The following is a 17,506-nucleotide window of genomic DNA, read 5'->3' as shown; positions in this document are numbered from 1 at the left end:
GGCAGGAGAGGAATAAAGATGCAGACGTAGAGAATGGACTTGAGGACACGGGGAGGGGGAAGGGTAAGCTGGGACGAAGTGAGAGAGTGGCATGGACATATATACACTACCAAATGTAAAATAGATAGCTAGTGGGAAGCAGCCACGTAGCACAGGGAGATCCACTCAGTGCTTTGTGACCATCTAAAGCGGTGGGATAGGGAAGGTGGGAGGGAGACGCAAGAGGAAGGAGGTATGGGGATATATGTATATGTTTAGCTGATTCACTTTGTTATACAGCAGCAACTAATGCAGCATTGTAAAGCAATTATACTCTGATAAAGATGTTAAAAAATATATAAATAAATAAAACACATTACTGAACTGTCTGGCAGTGTTTCTGTGAAGAGCACTGTTAGTGCCTGCAGAGAGGCCAGAGACCCTGAGGGCAGGCATCTTCTCAGTATGCACAGAAGAGAGGGCAGGAGAAAAGAAGACTGGGGAGAGTATTTCTGATCTTCTTTTTCTAGGCTAAGGGACCCAGGAAGGAGAGCATCTGAATAACATGATCCTTTCAATCCTGCAATAACGTTCTTCCTGTACCCTGCTGCTCAGCTAGCTGTCAGTGTCACACCCAGTAATTGTTAGATAAACTCCAGTGCTTAGAGAGGAAATTGCAGACCTTTATAAAATGATGTCTCACAAATTCCAACACTTACCCTTTAGTGTGTTAGGAAGAGAATCAGCTGCCTGTGGAAAGCAGAAGAGGTAAAGGTTGTGCCAGCTGCTGGCTTCCGGGAAGGGGAGTGGGAACTTACCTACTCCTGGCTTACCCTACTGAGTGGCTGCTTCCCATTGTTACAGAAAAGGGTCCACAGACCAATAAATGTTAACTTGGTTGTCGTATGTTCGCAAGCTCTCCGTGGCGTGTGATTACAGGGAGACAGCTTGCTAAGGCTAGTCTTACAGGAAAAGGGGCCTAGGCTACAGACATTTGTTTTAAGTCTTTTTTTTTATATAAATGTTTCCTTTATTCTGACTACCATGCATCCTAAATTTGGTGCTCTTTACCTACTTAAGGACCAGCCAGTCATGAGTCGGTGTAGTAACAGAAAAACATCAAATTGCAGCTCTGCTTTTATTGCCTGAAGGGCCTTGAGCAATGAATAATGTAAGGATTGGCTCTCAGGGGCCAGAGATCTTGCCCAGTGTCCAGCTTTACTGGATAAAGGTAATCAGGAGGCACAGGTGGGGCCGGCAGAGGTCTGGGACCATTGATGTCCCAGATCCTTTGATGTCTCAGATCCTTTCTTGTCACAGTGGATGTCCTCTGGCCCAGATTAACATGTGAAGTCTCCAGATAATGTATGCTGTCACATTATTCATAAAGAAATAATCATGAGATATCTCCCATTTTACACTTAGCTACATAGTATACATTATATTTTCCAGCAAGCTACATCCCGGAAATACTGAGTCTCCAGGAAGTTAAGTAGCTGTCCCAAAGTCACACAGCTGGGAAGTAGTAGAATCAGATTAAAAGTGAGGTCTTTCAGACTGCACAGCCCAACAACTCACCGTTACAGGGCAGTGTTTCTCAGAGTGCAGATGAGCAGGCCTGGGGACCCAACAGCAGGAGGAAAAGTTGCTCTGAAGGTGATCTCCGAGATAACAGGCTCTTCCGTGCTTCCTGAGCGTGGCCAGAGCTAGCTTCTGAGTGTGGGTATGGGTGGCTTGAGCCCAGACAGGCCCACTGTCTCGTGGATTAATGCCTTTGGTCACAGGGAATGAGAATGTGTTAAGGTGGATTCAGATCCTTCACTACTTCAACTCAAATTCACATTTGCTGAAGGGGAACCAAAGCATCATCTGTGTCCTCAGAAGGGCTACTTCGTAAGGATATGGAAAAGAGAATCAGTTTTTGCTCCTTCTGGCTAATACCTCGCCGCTTTTTAATATTTGTTGAACATTTACTATATCGTGCACAATATGTAAATATTTTCATGTTTCTCATTGTGGGACTGTGAAGGTTATATTGATATTAATGCCCTGTACCACCATGATACAGTTCAGCCCAAGAAGGATGTACGTGTTAATTCATTCAGTGGAGGGAACAAAAAATTTGACTTAACACACAAGAGTAATTAATCTGTATGAACACTAAATAGAATCTCTATAGAGTCAGACAGCCTGAATGAAAATTGTTTTCCCTGGCAATTACATGTTTGTTTTACTTATGGTACTCTCTAAAACATGTTATATATGAGTTTAGAAACATTGGAAAAGATGGAATCTTAAGATGTTATATATATTTGTCTCATCCATGGCATATATAGGCTTCTTTAGTGAATGTATATATATTCACACACGTATGCACACTTTATTCCAGAGATGCCTTTACATTTTGATGGTGAAATTAGTTTTAGGGGTTACATTTCAAAGTTGTAAAATAATATTATTGAACTTTTTCCCTTCCATGACCATTTTTGTCCTTTACTCACCATATGCGTGAACCAGACGCCAGATAGGAAATGGTTAGTTTTTGATGGGCCAGTAGATGCAGTATGGATTGAGAATATGAACACTGTGCTGGATGACAACAAAAAGCTATGTCTGATGAGCGGGGAGATTATCCAAATGTCACCACAAATGAATCTTATTTTTGAACCAATGGATTTAGAAGTTGCTTCTCCTGCCACTGTAAGTTCTCAGTTTTCACATCTGCTTATAAATTTGAAATGTTATAAATGCGTTTATTGCTTAGTAACTTTGACTCTAGATGAAAAGTATTTATAGAATTCATTTTAACAGCCATCTGTGATTCTCCAAGAGCAGCCGTGTCTGTTGACATACCTTGACAAATATAAGTGTCAGGCATATTTTCCTCTTTGCCTAGGACCATTTGGTAAAGTTGTACACAAAAATTTAGATCAGGAAATTATCTAAAAGTATGCTATTTTTTTCCCCAAGAGTTTTCTGAAGGTTGTAAGAAATAGATGTACCAAGTCATATTTCTTTTATAAGCAGTTCCTTGGAGGTAAACAATGATTGTTTTTCCAGGTTTCCAGATGTGGGATGATTTACATGGAGCCTCATATGCTGGGCTGGAGACCGCTGATGTTGTCTTGGATAAATCTTTTACCTCCTGTGATCAGTATTATTCAGAAGGAATTTATAATAGGCTTATTTGACAGAATGGTTCCTGTTTCTGTCGAATTTATTAGAAAGCATACAAAGGTAAGAGGGATGAAAATTTTAATATTTAAAAAATAAATGGAAAATCCAAATTAGCCATATATATACATTTTAATGTCTACTTTTATTGCCAACTACCAGATATTAAAATAATTTTTAACTAGTTTGACTAAAAACTCTTTTCTTATTAAAGTTTAAAATTTTTTATTAAAATTTTTAATTAAAAATATTTTAAATGAAGCATCTTGTGGTTTGAGAAAATGTATGGATCTTTTTCTCTCTTAAAGAACAAACTCAAAGTCCCACCTGATCACACCTGGGTGAAAATATTGTAAATAGTTCTCTCTCATTTCTGATGGACTGTTGTTTTTAAAAATCGTTTTCATTTTGAAATTTTTCTTTATTTTCCAATGCTTTTAGAATAAATATATATTATTTTATAATTAGAAAAAGGACAATTGAAAAAAGTAATCTCGTTTATGACTTGCAAAGAACTGGATAGTGGGTCACATGGAGAAACACATATTACTGCTTTTTAGACATACTAAATGAGGAATCTGCTATATTTAGCATGAGTGCATCTAATTGTTTAGGGATTACTATGGATAGCTAATAAAACTGTGATTCGGAAAGGGAAGCCAGCCTGTGGTAGAAGAATTGAAAGAGGTCCTAAAGCAAACAAATCCATTTTTCTTTCTTTTAGTACACCCTGGGGATGAGATGGGGGGAAAGGTAGAAGGGAGAGAAGTGACAGCGTGAATTTCCGGAAGCATGGATATCTCCTGCCTCTGAGAGTTGATGGAGTTCCAGTGAGGCTCTTAAACACCCTCCAGCTGGGAACTGTAGGGAAAGATGCTTAATTTCTGCTTTGGGAGATGTGGACCAAAGGTCTTTTAGGATGACTTTGCTCTGGATCAAATATAGGGAAACAGGGTTGGGATTTCTCCTGCTGTTGGAAATATAATAGAAAAGCTTGAGGCAGGTATTTGTCCCAGTGTTCGGATTTGGAAGGTGGAATTTAAAACCATGGTAATGAAGATTACTTAAAGGCAAATCCGGAGAAAAAAGAGCAAAGGCTGTAATCCTGGGTATACCAGCAATTTAGAGAGAGGGAACGGGGAGAAGGTTTTGAGTAGCAAGTAGCCAGTGTTATAAGAAATTACTGAGAGGTGAAGGAAGGAAAGGGTTGGCATGTGTCCCTTGGATCTGGCAGTAGAGATCATGAGGGACCCCTGGCCCTAGCACTTTGAGGAAAGAGGCAAGAGTAATTCAGGGCGGTTGGTTAGGAATGTGGGTGATACTGACTTGATGGTGAGTGTAGGCTGCTCTTTCAGGAAACTTGGCTGTAACGGAATATGTTGTACATATGAAGTAATCATGTTTCAAAATCAAATATGCATCAATTGAGATAAAATAAGCTATAGGGTTTTTTTCTCCTGGCATTGTCACAGAAGGTAAGTATTACAAATAAATGGATTTTCCATATAACTGGAACTGCTCTTTTCAATAGCAAATAGGGGGAAAAATTTTTTTTTAATTGAGGTATAATTGACATACAGTATATTAGTTTCAGGTGTACAATATAATGATTTGTATATTTTGTGAAATGATCACCACAGAAAGTCTAGTTAATATCTGTCGTACGTAGAATTTTGTTCTTGTAATGAGAATTAAAAAAAAATCACTTTTAATATAAACTTCCTGAAATGTACTTATGCACTTTTGTCCTTTCTTGAAGAAATTATGAATGCCTGTAGAGCACAGATCTGTGTATGCTGAGGCGGGTAGGAGAGGGATAGATTGGGAATTTGGGATTAGCAGATGCAAACTATCATATATATGTATAACTAAATCACTTTGCTGTACACCAGAAACTAACACAACATTGTGAATCAACTATACTACAATAAAATAAGTTTTAAAGAAAGTTATGAATGCCTGTTATTTACTAAGTAGTAATACGCGTCTGTCTTATTTGTAGTAGTTAACTGTTTGCATTTTAGGGTTGCAGCAGTAACACCTAGTCCCTGGCCTTAATCAGACACTCAGTTATCACTTCTGCCTGCTTCTACTGGGACAGTGGCCAAATATCAAGTCACCTGCTTCTAATCTTCAGAGAGTCCATTTCAGAGTTAATTCTTACATGTTAACCATGAAGCAATACAACTCTAAAGGCTGGAAGAGAGCTTGGAGGAAAGACAAATGTTTACTGAGAACTTGCTGTATGCTGCATGGTTATAGGAACTGTAACATTATTTATTTTATAAATTCTCATGGTGAGACCCAGAGAAATAAAGTGCACAGTATTTACAGCACTCCAGAAACATTTTATGCTCTTCAGGACTTAAAAATATATTTCATAAGAATGAGTTTACTCTGAGTACTGCTGTAGCTTATAAAGATATTCTAAAATGGGCTTTATTTATTGAACATGTTAGATAAGCAAATTAATTTCCTGCTCTGAAAGATTTTTTTTTTTTAGTGTTTTGGTTTATGAAATTGGTATAACATAGAATCTATGTTTGTGATTAAATTAACTAAACTTGTAACTGTGAGTTTTTTAAATTTGAGAATCAGTATAAGAGTGATTAGAGAGCACACGCCACCTGGATGGGACATCCATTGCTGCCTCACTCTAGGGAACTGATATGTACCTCAGTTTTCACTCCTATAAAACTAGAATTATAATAATAGTACCTTTTCATAGATACTATGGCTGTTAGAACTAAATGAGTTCAATAAAAATTAGTTGATACTATTTCAATTAGTGCCTCATTTAAATTGTTTCATAGACTTTTTTTTCTCTGATTTTTCAGGAATTATCTTCTACTTCAGATACAAACTTAGTCCGATCCCTAATGAATCTGATAGACTGTTTTATGAATGACTTTGCTGATGAAGTCAAAGTAGGAGAGAGAAATGATCGAGAAACTTACTCTTTACTTGAGGTAGGTCCATTTCTCTTTGAGTCTTGCAATAGAAAGACATCCACTGCTTTCCCCAACGCTTCCTAATTAATTAACCTCATTTTTCCCGGAACTGGAGTCTGGACAATGGGTGGTAGCTGAACAGTGAGGAAAAAGTCAGGTTCCAAATGCCAGGTGCTGGTAGGAAAGCTCCTTGACTGGCAGTTCTGTTGGATCATGAAGTTTGGGTGGAGCCCGATGATTCCCACAGATCTGCTACTGATTACCTTGGGTCATTTGGCCAGTCTCAGAGATGATCAATCCTCAAAATGTCAATGACCATTGACAACAGGATTCACCTCCCCTTCAACCTCCAAATTATAATTCATTGCTTTTTCTCCTTACTTTTCCCCCTTTTTCATGAGATATAAATATTTTAAAAATATATATGTATTGAGTATAAGTATATATTTGAAATGAGGAAAGCAAGAAAAAATATAATCTATAAAAGTTTTAAATATAGGAATAAAATTATCAACAGACCTTGAATCATCTTTAATAAAAAAATTATGTATTGGCTAATGGTAGCACTTCTATTGTAGTCAGTTACTTTTTCCATATATTTTATGAAATAAATGTTTAGTTTCATTTAAAACAGTTTCCAGAGAGAGACAGTCTGTAAGTAATCTACGAGTAGGTGAATAGTGTGAAGCCAGAGTTCACAGCTTTTATGAGCATAGTCAAGACTGTTTTAGCTCTGGCATTAAAAAGGGGATTTGATTTTAAAACTATCAAACAGGCTTTCTCATTTGAGTGGTGTGTCTTGTTGTCTCCCCTCTTCCCTCTGCCTGAGTCTGGTAAGAAAGCTTGTAGGTTAGCAGTTCTAATTATACAATCAATGCTCAGGTAATTATTACAACAGGTAAATAAAAGTATCTGAATTTGTTCTACTTTTTAAAAAACACTGCATCAAAATTTAAATTTAATAAATATATTAGTGGGTTGATTATTCTTTATTAAAATATGCTTTTGTACTTTAATAAAAAGTTATCTCAATGTTTTTAATATCAAAGTTCAGCCATATACTTAAATTATCACCTGATTTACCAGACTAATCATTCTAAGGTTTTACTATGCCTAGAATTTATACTTTGCATTGTATTATCTTTTCTGATAGTAAGACTTTATAAGACATGTAATTTGATAGAAAAAAACTAATTATTACAAAATCCTGAGATAACCTACTACCATATATCAGTTTATTCATTTCCTTTCAAAGATATTAATCTGGCTGATACGATTTAAGCTTCAAGAATAGATTAAAGTTATTCTTTAATGCACTCTTATCTTCTCATCTCTCCAATTCAGGGCATTTTTCTGTTTTCATTGATCTGGTCCATTGGTGCTTCTTGTAAAGATGATGATCGGTTGAAATTTAATAAGGTTCTTCGAGAACTAATGGAAGGCCCGATTTCAGAAATAACTCGAAATAGGTTTAAATTACTGAGTGGTACTGAGCAAACATCTTCAAAAACACTAACTGTTCCATTTCCTGAAAAAGGGACAATTTATGATTATCAGTTTGTCACTGAGGTAAGAGTTCTGAAGCAAGAGTTGTACCTGCCAACCAGGCAGAGTCTCCTTGGAGACACACAGCACATAAAGGCTCTGTGGCCACCTTGTCACCACTGTTTACCTTAGGAGACAGCATGGAGTAGAGGAAGGCACGCTGGTTGTGAAGTCAGGCACACCTGGGTCTGCCATATAGCCTTGGACTAGTTCTTTAATCTCCCTGAACCTTGTTTTTCTCATTGATAAAATGAGACAAATAATACTTGTTGGGCCAGTTGTACTCATTGCAAAAAATCACACATTAGGACATCCAGTCCAGCACCAGGTGAGTACTGCTCAAGGACACACCTCTGGGAGGTTCATGGTGCATGTTAGCACATCACAGGCTAAGAGGTCCTGCAGGACCACCACTGGGTGGTTAGGAATTCAGCCCTTCCCAAACAGATTGGACAATACAACCTGGGTGGTGTTTGTTCACTTGTTTGTTTTTGTGTAACGGCTCCCATAAGTACTGTAAATGAGGACAAAGTTTTGGTATACATATTATTTAAATATATGCAGATTTAAGTGAGGTTGGGATCACACGATATCCTCACTGGGTAGTTGTATATCCTCCTTCCTCCCTTAATAAAGAAAACAACTCTATGTCTCACTGATATTTCTTTAATAAACTTATTTTTCTAAAACCTCCCTATAGTCTACCATTTGGATGAACCATGATCCATTGCGTTTCGTAGTCTTGGATATTGAAGTGTTTTTGTTGTTTTAGTTTTAATGCTTTTGTGAATATTCTTGTGCACAAGTCATTGCGTACATATCTGATTATTTCTTTGAGATAGGTTCCTAGAAAAGGAATTACTGTATCATTTTAAAAATTTTTATGGCTCTTGACAATGTATAGCCAACCTCACCTCAGAAGAGACTCTTCACCCTGCCAGCCACAAGATACCTTTTATATCTTTGCTAATTTTACTTCAAATGACTAACAATACCCTGCATTTTCAGAGCACTTTGCAGTTTATTAAGCTTTTCCACAATCACTTCTATTTTGTTTCCCAGCATCTCAGTGAAATGGTAAAGGTAGGATTATTTTTCAAATTTATCATTGAGGGAATTGAGGCTCAGAGATATTTTGTGATTTTTCCCAGGATCACACAATCTCTAAATGACTCTCTGTTCTAGGTTTTCTGATTCTTAATTTTTCCTTCCCCACAGGTGGCAAAATATCCATGTTAGAAAAGATTATCAAGAGTATCGAAAGAGCATTATTTCTTCATCAGTTTTAGAAAGTTCTAGGAATTTCTTTGCAATACTATTTTTAGACTGATGTAAATTCAGCCTCCTCAAATTCTCTACTATGTGCACAGCACTGCCAGAAGATACAAAAATGAATAAAGCACAGTGTTGCCCTCTGTGAGTTCCTAGCCTCTTCAGAAGAGTGTCATGTATACTGCAGGACAGAAGAGTCTTATATGTCAAGGTCCAGGGACACAGGGCCTTTTTGTAACCGGTAGGCCCATCAGTGAGGCTGCGTTTTGGGGAACATGAAGAACGTGTGAAGGAAGAATGGGTCTAAATTCTAATACGCTTCGAAAGGCCAGGAGCTTAAATTGGATTTTGCAAGAATGGAGAGGGCAGTGGTGTTTTTCTAAGGAGAGAGAGTTAACGTGATATTTTTGAAAATTTTCGTTATAGACACTGCCTTAGCAAATTAAAATTTTAGTTCATAAGCTAATTGGATGAAAAGATACAGTGTAATGTTAATTCATAGTAATAATCTCATATTAAGAAATCTTGTCTGTTCTGGATATCTGTTGCACACCAACATGAATATAGTTAACACTACTGAGCTATACACTTAAACATGGTTGAAGGTAAATTTTAGGTGTTTTTTACTACAGTTAAAAAGAGATAGTACTATAAATAAAATAGATAACTGATAAGTACCTACTGTATAGCACAGGAAACTACTCAATACTCTGTAATGACCTATATGGGGAAAAAAATCTAAGAAAGAGTGGATATATGTATATATATAACTGATTCACTTTACTGTACAGCAGAAACTAACACAACAGTCAAAAATCAACTCTACCCCAATAAAAATTTTTTTAAAAAAGAAAGAGGACTCTTGCTTGAAATAATAAGCTGATGTTATAAGTACCATTATAAAAGTCAAACAATATGCAGCTGATGTTCTATGTAGAAAATTTTTCTATATGAATAGTTTCTGTGTGAACAGGTATTGAATAAAATTCTTTACTCTTTAACACATTGATTAGACCAGTTTTCTCAATGCCATTAAAGAATCTAACAATTGGCCAAAATAACTGATCTTTGGGTTGACATAATCAGTGGTTTCAGGACATCAAAAGTATCACAACATTGCCATTTCATTTTTATTCATATAAAAGCCCAATTTCTCCTTAATTTAACACAAAATTTAACTTAAAAAAATTAGAGTGAAGAGTTTTAAAGGATAAAAACAAGTGCATAAATATCAAGGATTGTTGTCTTGATCTTTCATCTTTTCTGCAATGGCACAGGAGTGCCATCTAAAAGTATTTTACAACATGACATTCACTATTTGGTTATTTATTGTAAACAGGGAATAGGAAAATGGGAACCATGGGTAAAGAAGTTGGCAGAAGCTCCTCCAATTCCTAAGGATGTGATGTTTAATGAAATCATTGTACCAACTCTGGACACAGTTCGATACTCTGCACTAATGGAATTGTTGACCACCCATCAAAAGCCTTCCATATTTGTAGGACCAACAGGAACTGGAAAGAGTGTTTACATTATTGTAAGTATTGTAGAAATCTACATGTTAAAATGTGCATGATAGTCCTAAGAAAATTATTTTTTAAACTACCTGAACTGGTAGGCAATGTTTTTTAAATACTTACGTATTTCAATGTTGCAGCCACAGAGAATTTTTGAGTAATTGCCGCTCAGCGGCCATGGCTCACGGGCCCAGCTACTCCGCGGCATGTGGGATCCTCCCAGACCGGGGCGCGAACCCGGTTCCCCTGCATCGGCAGGCGGACGCGCAACCACTGCGCCACCAGGGAAGCCCTGCCTATTTATTTTTGAAAGTTGATTAAAGATATGCTACTTTATATCACTAAATTATTGTCCATTTTAAAGGTATTTTAGTGAAAATAGCTTATACAGGATGAAGAATTTTATCTCCCTTAAAAAGGGTGTTTTGGTTAATATTTAATTTTCTAAATTATCGAATATGTAAACAATTACTACATGGTAATAAGACTGATTTTCTTTAATGATTTCTGGAAGCACACTTATTGTGTGTTAGGTAAGAAAATGCAAGCTGCTGCAACAGATATGCCCCAAATCTCGGTAGCGTTATAAATCCTTGTTCCCTTGTGTTTAGGGGGTCATACTGATCAAAGACCAGTTCTTGCCTCTAGTTTCAGATTTCTGAGGGGAGAAAGCTGGCTGGAACTATTAATGAGTAGCACCTCCAGCCTTTGGCATGGCAAGTAAGTGCAAGTTTCCCCCGGGTCAGTTGGACAGTGTGGAAGGTAACTGGACTTGAGCCTTTCTGGGACTCAATTCCATATGACTGCCCACAGCAGTGAGGGAACTCCATTAGTCCCCTCAGGTCAGGGAACTGTGCAATGTGAATGTCCCTTGGGAGTAAGTAAGGAACCTGCACATCTGGTCTTCTCAGAGAGCAAACATTTGGAAGCTTGCCATGACAGCAGGCAAGATAGCATTAGCCAAGAGAGAACCACAGTGACACCAGTGAAGTGGGAATTTTGCCTCTCTTCCTCCAGCTCTGCCCGACACCCAGCCGTGGGCAGGAAGAAGATAGGGAAGGCAGGTGGAGGAGAGAGGAGGAGCTATTGGTGGCCCCTCCCCCATTTCAGTTTCCCGGTCAATTCCATTCACATTCTCCCAGTTGTGACAGTACCTGTTTCTAGTTCTTTACTGATTTTATATTTTAATCCAATCCTTTAATCCTTTGGAATATATTTGGTTATATAGTAGAATAATTGTCCTGGTATTATTTATTGAATAATCTCTTTCCCAACAGATTGAAATGTCACCTTTATCATACTAAATGCTGTATGTGTCAAGAAATATCCAAGAGTGGGGAGGGAAGATGTTTAGACTGAGATTTTAAATCAAGGTGTTGAGTTGGACTGGATTTAAAAAAAAAAAATAACAACATTTACAGAAAGCTAATGGATTTATCTAAGATATTATCGAGAGTTAGGGAATGGAGACTTGACATGGTTCAAGGCAGTGGGTGGAGAAAAATAAAGCCTTTGTCATTTTTACCCCCATCAAATTCAGCCCACGTAATAAACTGCCCAGGCCAGAAAGAATTACTTTTCACAAAATTGGGAACATACTTTGCATCTTATTTTGTGATCTGCTTTTTCCTACTTAAGGTATTGTAAATATTTTCCTATTCCATTATTATTCTACAAGATGATTTGTAGAAAACAACATCTTGGTTAAGAATCATTGTAATTTTATCTGCTTTCCAGTGAATTCCATTTTGAAAGTACAAATTATACTATGTAAGCTTCCTAACTTACAGTCAGATAACTTGATAAAAGTGGAAAGCTAATAAGCTATATTACAGAAAACGTTGATCTGGAGAGAGACAAATGGCAGTCTAAATTCTTGTGTCATCTCTGAGACCTTAAGCAAGTTTCTTAACCCCTGAGTTCCTATGACTTCATGTTAAGCAGGAATGTGTACTCTGCATGGTGGTTTTAGAAATCAGAGAAGCCACGTGTCCAGAAGGCCTGGACAATAGACACACTCCATTGACTTGGTAAAACTGTTATTTCTGTTGATTCCATCTCTTTTTACATTATGTCACTCTAAGATTAAATTCGAGTGTGTCAACAATGATGCTTAGTGGTTATTTTGAAATGTCAAAACATAATTGCAACTGTGGCTCATTATTTCCTGTTATACAGAATTTTCTTTTAAATCAACTCTGTAAAGATATATACAAGCCTCTGCTGATTAACTTCTCAGCACAAACTACAGCAGCTCAAACTCAGAATATTATCATGTCAAAACTGGACAAAAGAAGAAAGGGAGTTTTTGGTCCTCCTTTGGGCAAGAAAATGGTAATTACTCTCTGTTTCTATACGTATAGTACAGCAATGGTCCTATTCATGGGCATTGTTACATTCAGAGCGAGGAAGCCAGATATACTGGTACTGGATGTCTTTTTGTACAGTTTTTTTATCACAGATTTTGGTTAAGTTTTCTTAAAAGTGTGTTCAGATTTGTATGTGCATCAGGCAACTTGACATTAAAAACAAGCAGTTGCCCTTTGAATTCGAAGTAGAATATACATCTGGGAAATTACCTACCTTCCTAATTCTCTCATTAACATTTTTACTCAGTGGAGTCTTTGCTGCTTGCTCTCTCGGCCTTTAAACAACCAAGCTATCGATTGACTTTTCCTCTACCCAGAATACACTTCCCAACCTTACTGTCATCACTCAGAGGTTATAATCATTTTAAAATCACACCTTCCTCATTTATTTTAATGTACTGAAGTTGTACAAGGAAAAACAGAGAAGGAATACCGAGAAACAAGTTGCATGAGAGGATTAATAGGTTCTAAACTCTTAACTATAAAGGTTAGTAATAAGACTGTCTCCCTGTTCCTTGGTAACATGGATGCTAAGGGATGTTCCTGATGTGAAAAGAAACCATCACTTCTCACATATGTACCCCACAAGAAGATAATTGATTCTTTGCCTGAGCATTGTTTGCACTATAGGACACTATATTAAGATGTTAATATTTTCTAATCCCTCGTCTCCTTTCATTGTCAGGTTGTCTTTGTAGATGATGTCAATATGCCCGCTCCGGAGGTGTATGGGGCTCAACCTCCTATCGAGTTACTTAGACAATGGTTAGATCACTGGAATTGGTATGACCTAAAAGATTGTTCTATGATTAAACTAGTGGACATTCAAATCATGTGTGCTATGGGACCTCCAGGTACGTTTTCTGAGTTTGTGATTAAGATTGAAAATCACTCTGGCTATATAGAAAGGGCAGGAGAAAGAAAGAGAAATCGGACAACTTGAGTTACAATGTTTTGTGTATATATTGTCTATGTCTGTACCTTGTGACCTAACAGAGTGACCACAATGATCAACAGTGCAGAGTGGGTTGCCTTGCTTGGAGTCATTCTCATCAAACCAAACAGCTCTTCCAAATCCTTTTTCTTCCACCTTTTGGGAATTTGCTTTCCATTTCCTCTTCCTGCGTTCTGAGGTCCCAGATCCCCTGAGAACCCAGATCCCCATGGGGAAGCTCATTTTCCTCTGTTTCATTCCTTAAAGTTTCAACTGTATGAAACATCCCTGCTTTAGAAGTCACCTTTCCTCTACCCTAATCAATTCCCATTTTAGTGAGTCTCTGGATTTAGACAGACTGATGAGGGGGAATTTGAGTAGGAGATGGCCAAAAGAATTAACTCTTGGAGATCCTTCACACTTTTCAGGGGAAATTTGTAAACTCAAAGAGATCTCTATGTAGGAGAAATTTTTTATTCTAGAATATCTGAAACAGCTTGATTCAACTAACAGGACATTTTTAACTGTTCTTTTCCTGAACTCAAGCTGGTATCCTATATTTTTAAAAATTCCCCTTCTTGATGTACCATGTCTTCAGGGAATCTCTCCAGTATTTGCCTCTGAACCACCTGACCTTTATCTGACCTATAATGCAGACAGTTTGCTCTGAGTCAGTAATTGCTCTCAGTACACTCCCTGGGACACTTTGAATGCTTTTTTCCGCCCCCCACCTCTTTTTTTTTTTTTTTTTTTTTTTTTTTTAATTCTATTGCTCCTGGGTCCCAGACTTTAGTTCCACTTTGCCTCTCCCCCACTACCCAGCAGTCATTTGTACTAAGTGTCCACTTTCCTGGCCTCTTCAAGGACTGGACAGAGGAGCAGGCTAAATCCATGAGGTGTCTTTTCCTCTTGGACCCCATTTTCTAAAAAGACCACCATTTCTGAGCATTCTCTGGGAGGAAGGGTTGAAGATAGAGCTGGGTATATGATCTCTTACCTTGCCTTCTGCAGCCCTTTTACCATCTCCTTAAACTTGCCCAGGTAAATCAGTGTTTATTATAAGCTTCTAAATACATAGAGATACATAACTGTTTTGATCTATAGGCAACTAGTTATATGCTTTCACGCATTATTCATGTTTTCAGAATCAGCACAGTAAAATAGTGGTAGAAGCAAAATACAGATTTACCGGGTTTTAAACAAATATAAAACATGAACTTACATATTTTAAAGCAATATAAAGGTATCATGCACATTTAACACCACTTCTTTACCAAAGATTTCACGATAGAATCCCTTTAAAGAGAAAATGCATTTTGTCTATACATGTAAAGATGATAATATCAATCAATTTTGTAAAATGATGTTACATTCTAAGTCTGTTACTAAAACTTCATATTTGAAAATGTAATCAGTATTTTGTAAAAATGAGATAATCCCCCAGTTTTTAAAATTACAGGCAGCCAGTGAAGTGGCCATGTGAACCACATAGACTAGTCCTAGGGAAATTTATTTCAAGATGTGGGGGAAGAATGAGGCTGTATGCCAAGGTCATGCTGAATTTCAGCCATGTGGAAAGGACCCTAAAGTATGGTCAGTGAGAGTCACCAGGGTTATGTTAATACTGCATACAATATTATATTAACATTGTATAATATTGTATCTTAATATCGTATTGTAATGAGAATGTTTGACGGTTTACTGCTTTGGGCTATGTCTGAGTCATGGAGAAGGTGGCCATTGGTTCTTTCTGTCTGGTCGAATTTCCTTTGGTAAATAGACCTGACCAAGATTATATCTGATTAGTTGAACTTATTCAGATCATTGAACTAGAAAACAACACCTTGAGGTTGAGGAGAAAACTGTTTTGAGGTCAAGGTTATCCAAATAATCGATTATTCTTCTCTGTGTGCTGTGAATTTGTCCATCTGTGCGTTGTTTTATGCTGTAAAGTGTAGAGAAAATACTCTGGTATATACGAATAACACTGTTAAGGGTTATCCTTTTTAATATTTAGGTGGTGGTCGAAATCCAGTAACTCCTCGATACATGCGACATTTCAATATTATAACAATCAATGAGTTTAGTGATAAATCCATGTTTACAATCTTCTCTAGAATCTTAACCTGGCATTTAAAAACCTGGTAGGTAATTGAAGGTGTGTTTGTTTTTTCATTGGGGGGCTGTAAAATCTTTGGGGAACATGTCAGTACAAGTAGTGCTTCTCAAACTTTTCCATGAAAGCACCTTTAGACACGGAAGAAGATAACAGGTAACATTGCTTCCCTCCTTTGCTCCCATATCCAGGTGTGGGAACATAACACAAAGGGACTGCAGTATCTTTCTCTTTTTCCTTTATTTTTCTGAAGTCTTGGATTTTAACCTAAAAATCCATACACATTTTGCCTTGCGCTGTATGTCCATGTTGGAATGATCAATATTTTGAATTTTTGCCACATAGTTCAATTAATGCTGGAAAGATTGCCAGGTTTATCCTGTGACTTTGACACCCAGTAGTAAAACTCTTGAGTTCCCCAGGGGTGTCCATGTCCAGGTTTGAGTATAACCTTGGAGCCTGTACCCTGGGGAAATGTTGCTCCCTAGCTCTGGACACTCAGCACTTCTCCACAAAATACTTGGAGGTCGGGGAGCCAAGTGGACCTGAGCAGTGCACATCTTGGCTCCCTGATGTGGACATCGTTCTCAGGAAATTGTCATTCCTTGCCCTACCCACTGATGATGGAAGACTCCTTGTCAAACCAGAAGTGAAGTAGAGCCAATTTTTTCAAATGGATATTCTTTCCCCATGTTCTTTCTACCCTAATAATTCCTTTTGCCCTTAAAAAAAAAATCCTGGCTTATTGTTCATTTTACTTTCTTTTTACTCTCCTTTTCTTGTTCCCTTTTCCTTATTTTTTTCTGTGTTTTGATTTTCTCCCTTCCCTTTCTCTGAAAATATCCATTTCACCAGTGTTCTTCAGGGATTCTATCTCTATGCAATTAAGAATGCCAGGGAGTGAAAGGTTAGGAAGCATTGTTTAGTGGACGCTGGGTTTAAGTTACATAATATGGGTTCCTTGGCTGGCTTTTCTTTCTGTCAGTAGTCTTAAGTTCATTAAATTCGTCCTGCTTACTCATGGAGTTCCTTTGAACATAAAATAAAATAATGAATGGAAAGTAGCTTTAAAAGAAGTAAAAATTCTATTATTATAACAAGAAATGGTAATTTTGTAAACAAAATCAGTTGATTTAATCGTGAGAAAAAATTCATGCTAGTCATACTAAATATCATTTATGTATCATAATTCTGTATTTGCTAACATTTTTCTTTCTTTTTACTTAAAAAAATTTTTTAAGTTATACATTTCCAGACAATTTTCTAGATTTGACCACACAAATTGTAAATGGTACGATGACTCTGTATAAAGAAGCAATGAAGAATCTCTTGCCTACTCCAGCCAAATCTCACTACCTGTTCAACCTCCGAGATTTCTCCCGTGTCATTCAGGGTGTGTGTTTGTCAAGACCAGAAACAGCAGAAACCAAAGAAGTGATTAAACGTCTTTGGGTTCATGAGGTAAATCTCCATGTTACTGATATATGATGATGCAGGAAACAAAGATTTTACCATGCCAACAACTGCGTAAAAAGTAGTATTCAACAATTTAGATAAATGGATTCCACTATTTGGCATTCTGAAGGCCAATGGTCAAGATAATTTCTAAAAATACTTTACGCTAATATGTTTTATGACATTTAAGATGC

General features: G+C 37.2%; 1 protein-coding gene across 1 annotated transcript in view; it reads left to right on the top strand.

Annotated features, from left to right (window-relative positions):
• The window catches only part of DNAH7 (dynein axonemal heavy chain 7), a 242,092-nt gene that overhangs the window by 122,077 nt on the left and 102,509 nt on the right, over positions 1 to 17,506 (top strand). The window contains exons 31-39 of the mRNA XM_055089198.1: positions 2,497 to 2,679; positions 3,040 to 3,216; positions 5,991 to 6,122; positions 7,449 to 7,673; positions 10,261 to 10,458; positions 12,617 to 12,772; positions 13,493 to 13,661; positions 15,759 to 15,885; positions 17,099 to 17,318. Coding sequence (XP_054945173.1) covers positions 2,497 to 2,679; positions 3,040 to 3,216; positions 5,991 to 6,122; positions 7,449 to 7,673; positions 10,261 to 10,458; positions 12,617 to 12,772; positions 13,493 to 13,661; positions 15,759 to 15,885; positions 17,099 to 17,318 — 1,587 coding nt within the window. The remainder of the gene's footprint in view (positions 1 to 2,496; positions 2,680 to 3,039; positions 3,217 to 5,990; positions 6,123 to 7,448; positions 7,674 to 10,260; positions 10,459 to 12,616; positions 12,773 to 13,492; positions 13,662 to 15,758; positions 15,886 to 17,098; positions 17,319 to 17,506) is intronic.

Source organism: Physeter macrocephalus, chromosome 2, assembly GCF_002837175.3.
Source record: "Physeter macrocephalus isolate SW-GA chromosome 2, ASM283717v5, whole genome shotgun sequence".
NCBI classification, from domain to species: Eukaryota; Metazoa; Chordata; class Mammalia; order Artiodactyla; family Physeteridae; genus Physeter; species Physeter macrocephalus.
This window is presented reverse-complemented; position numbering and strand designations above follow the sequence as displayed.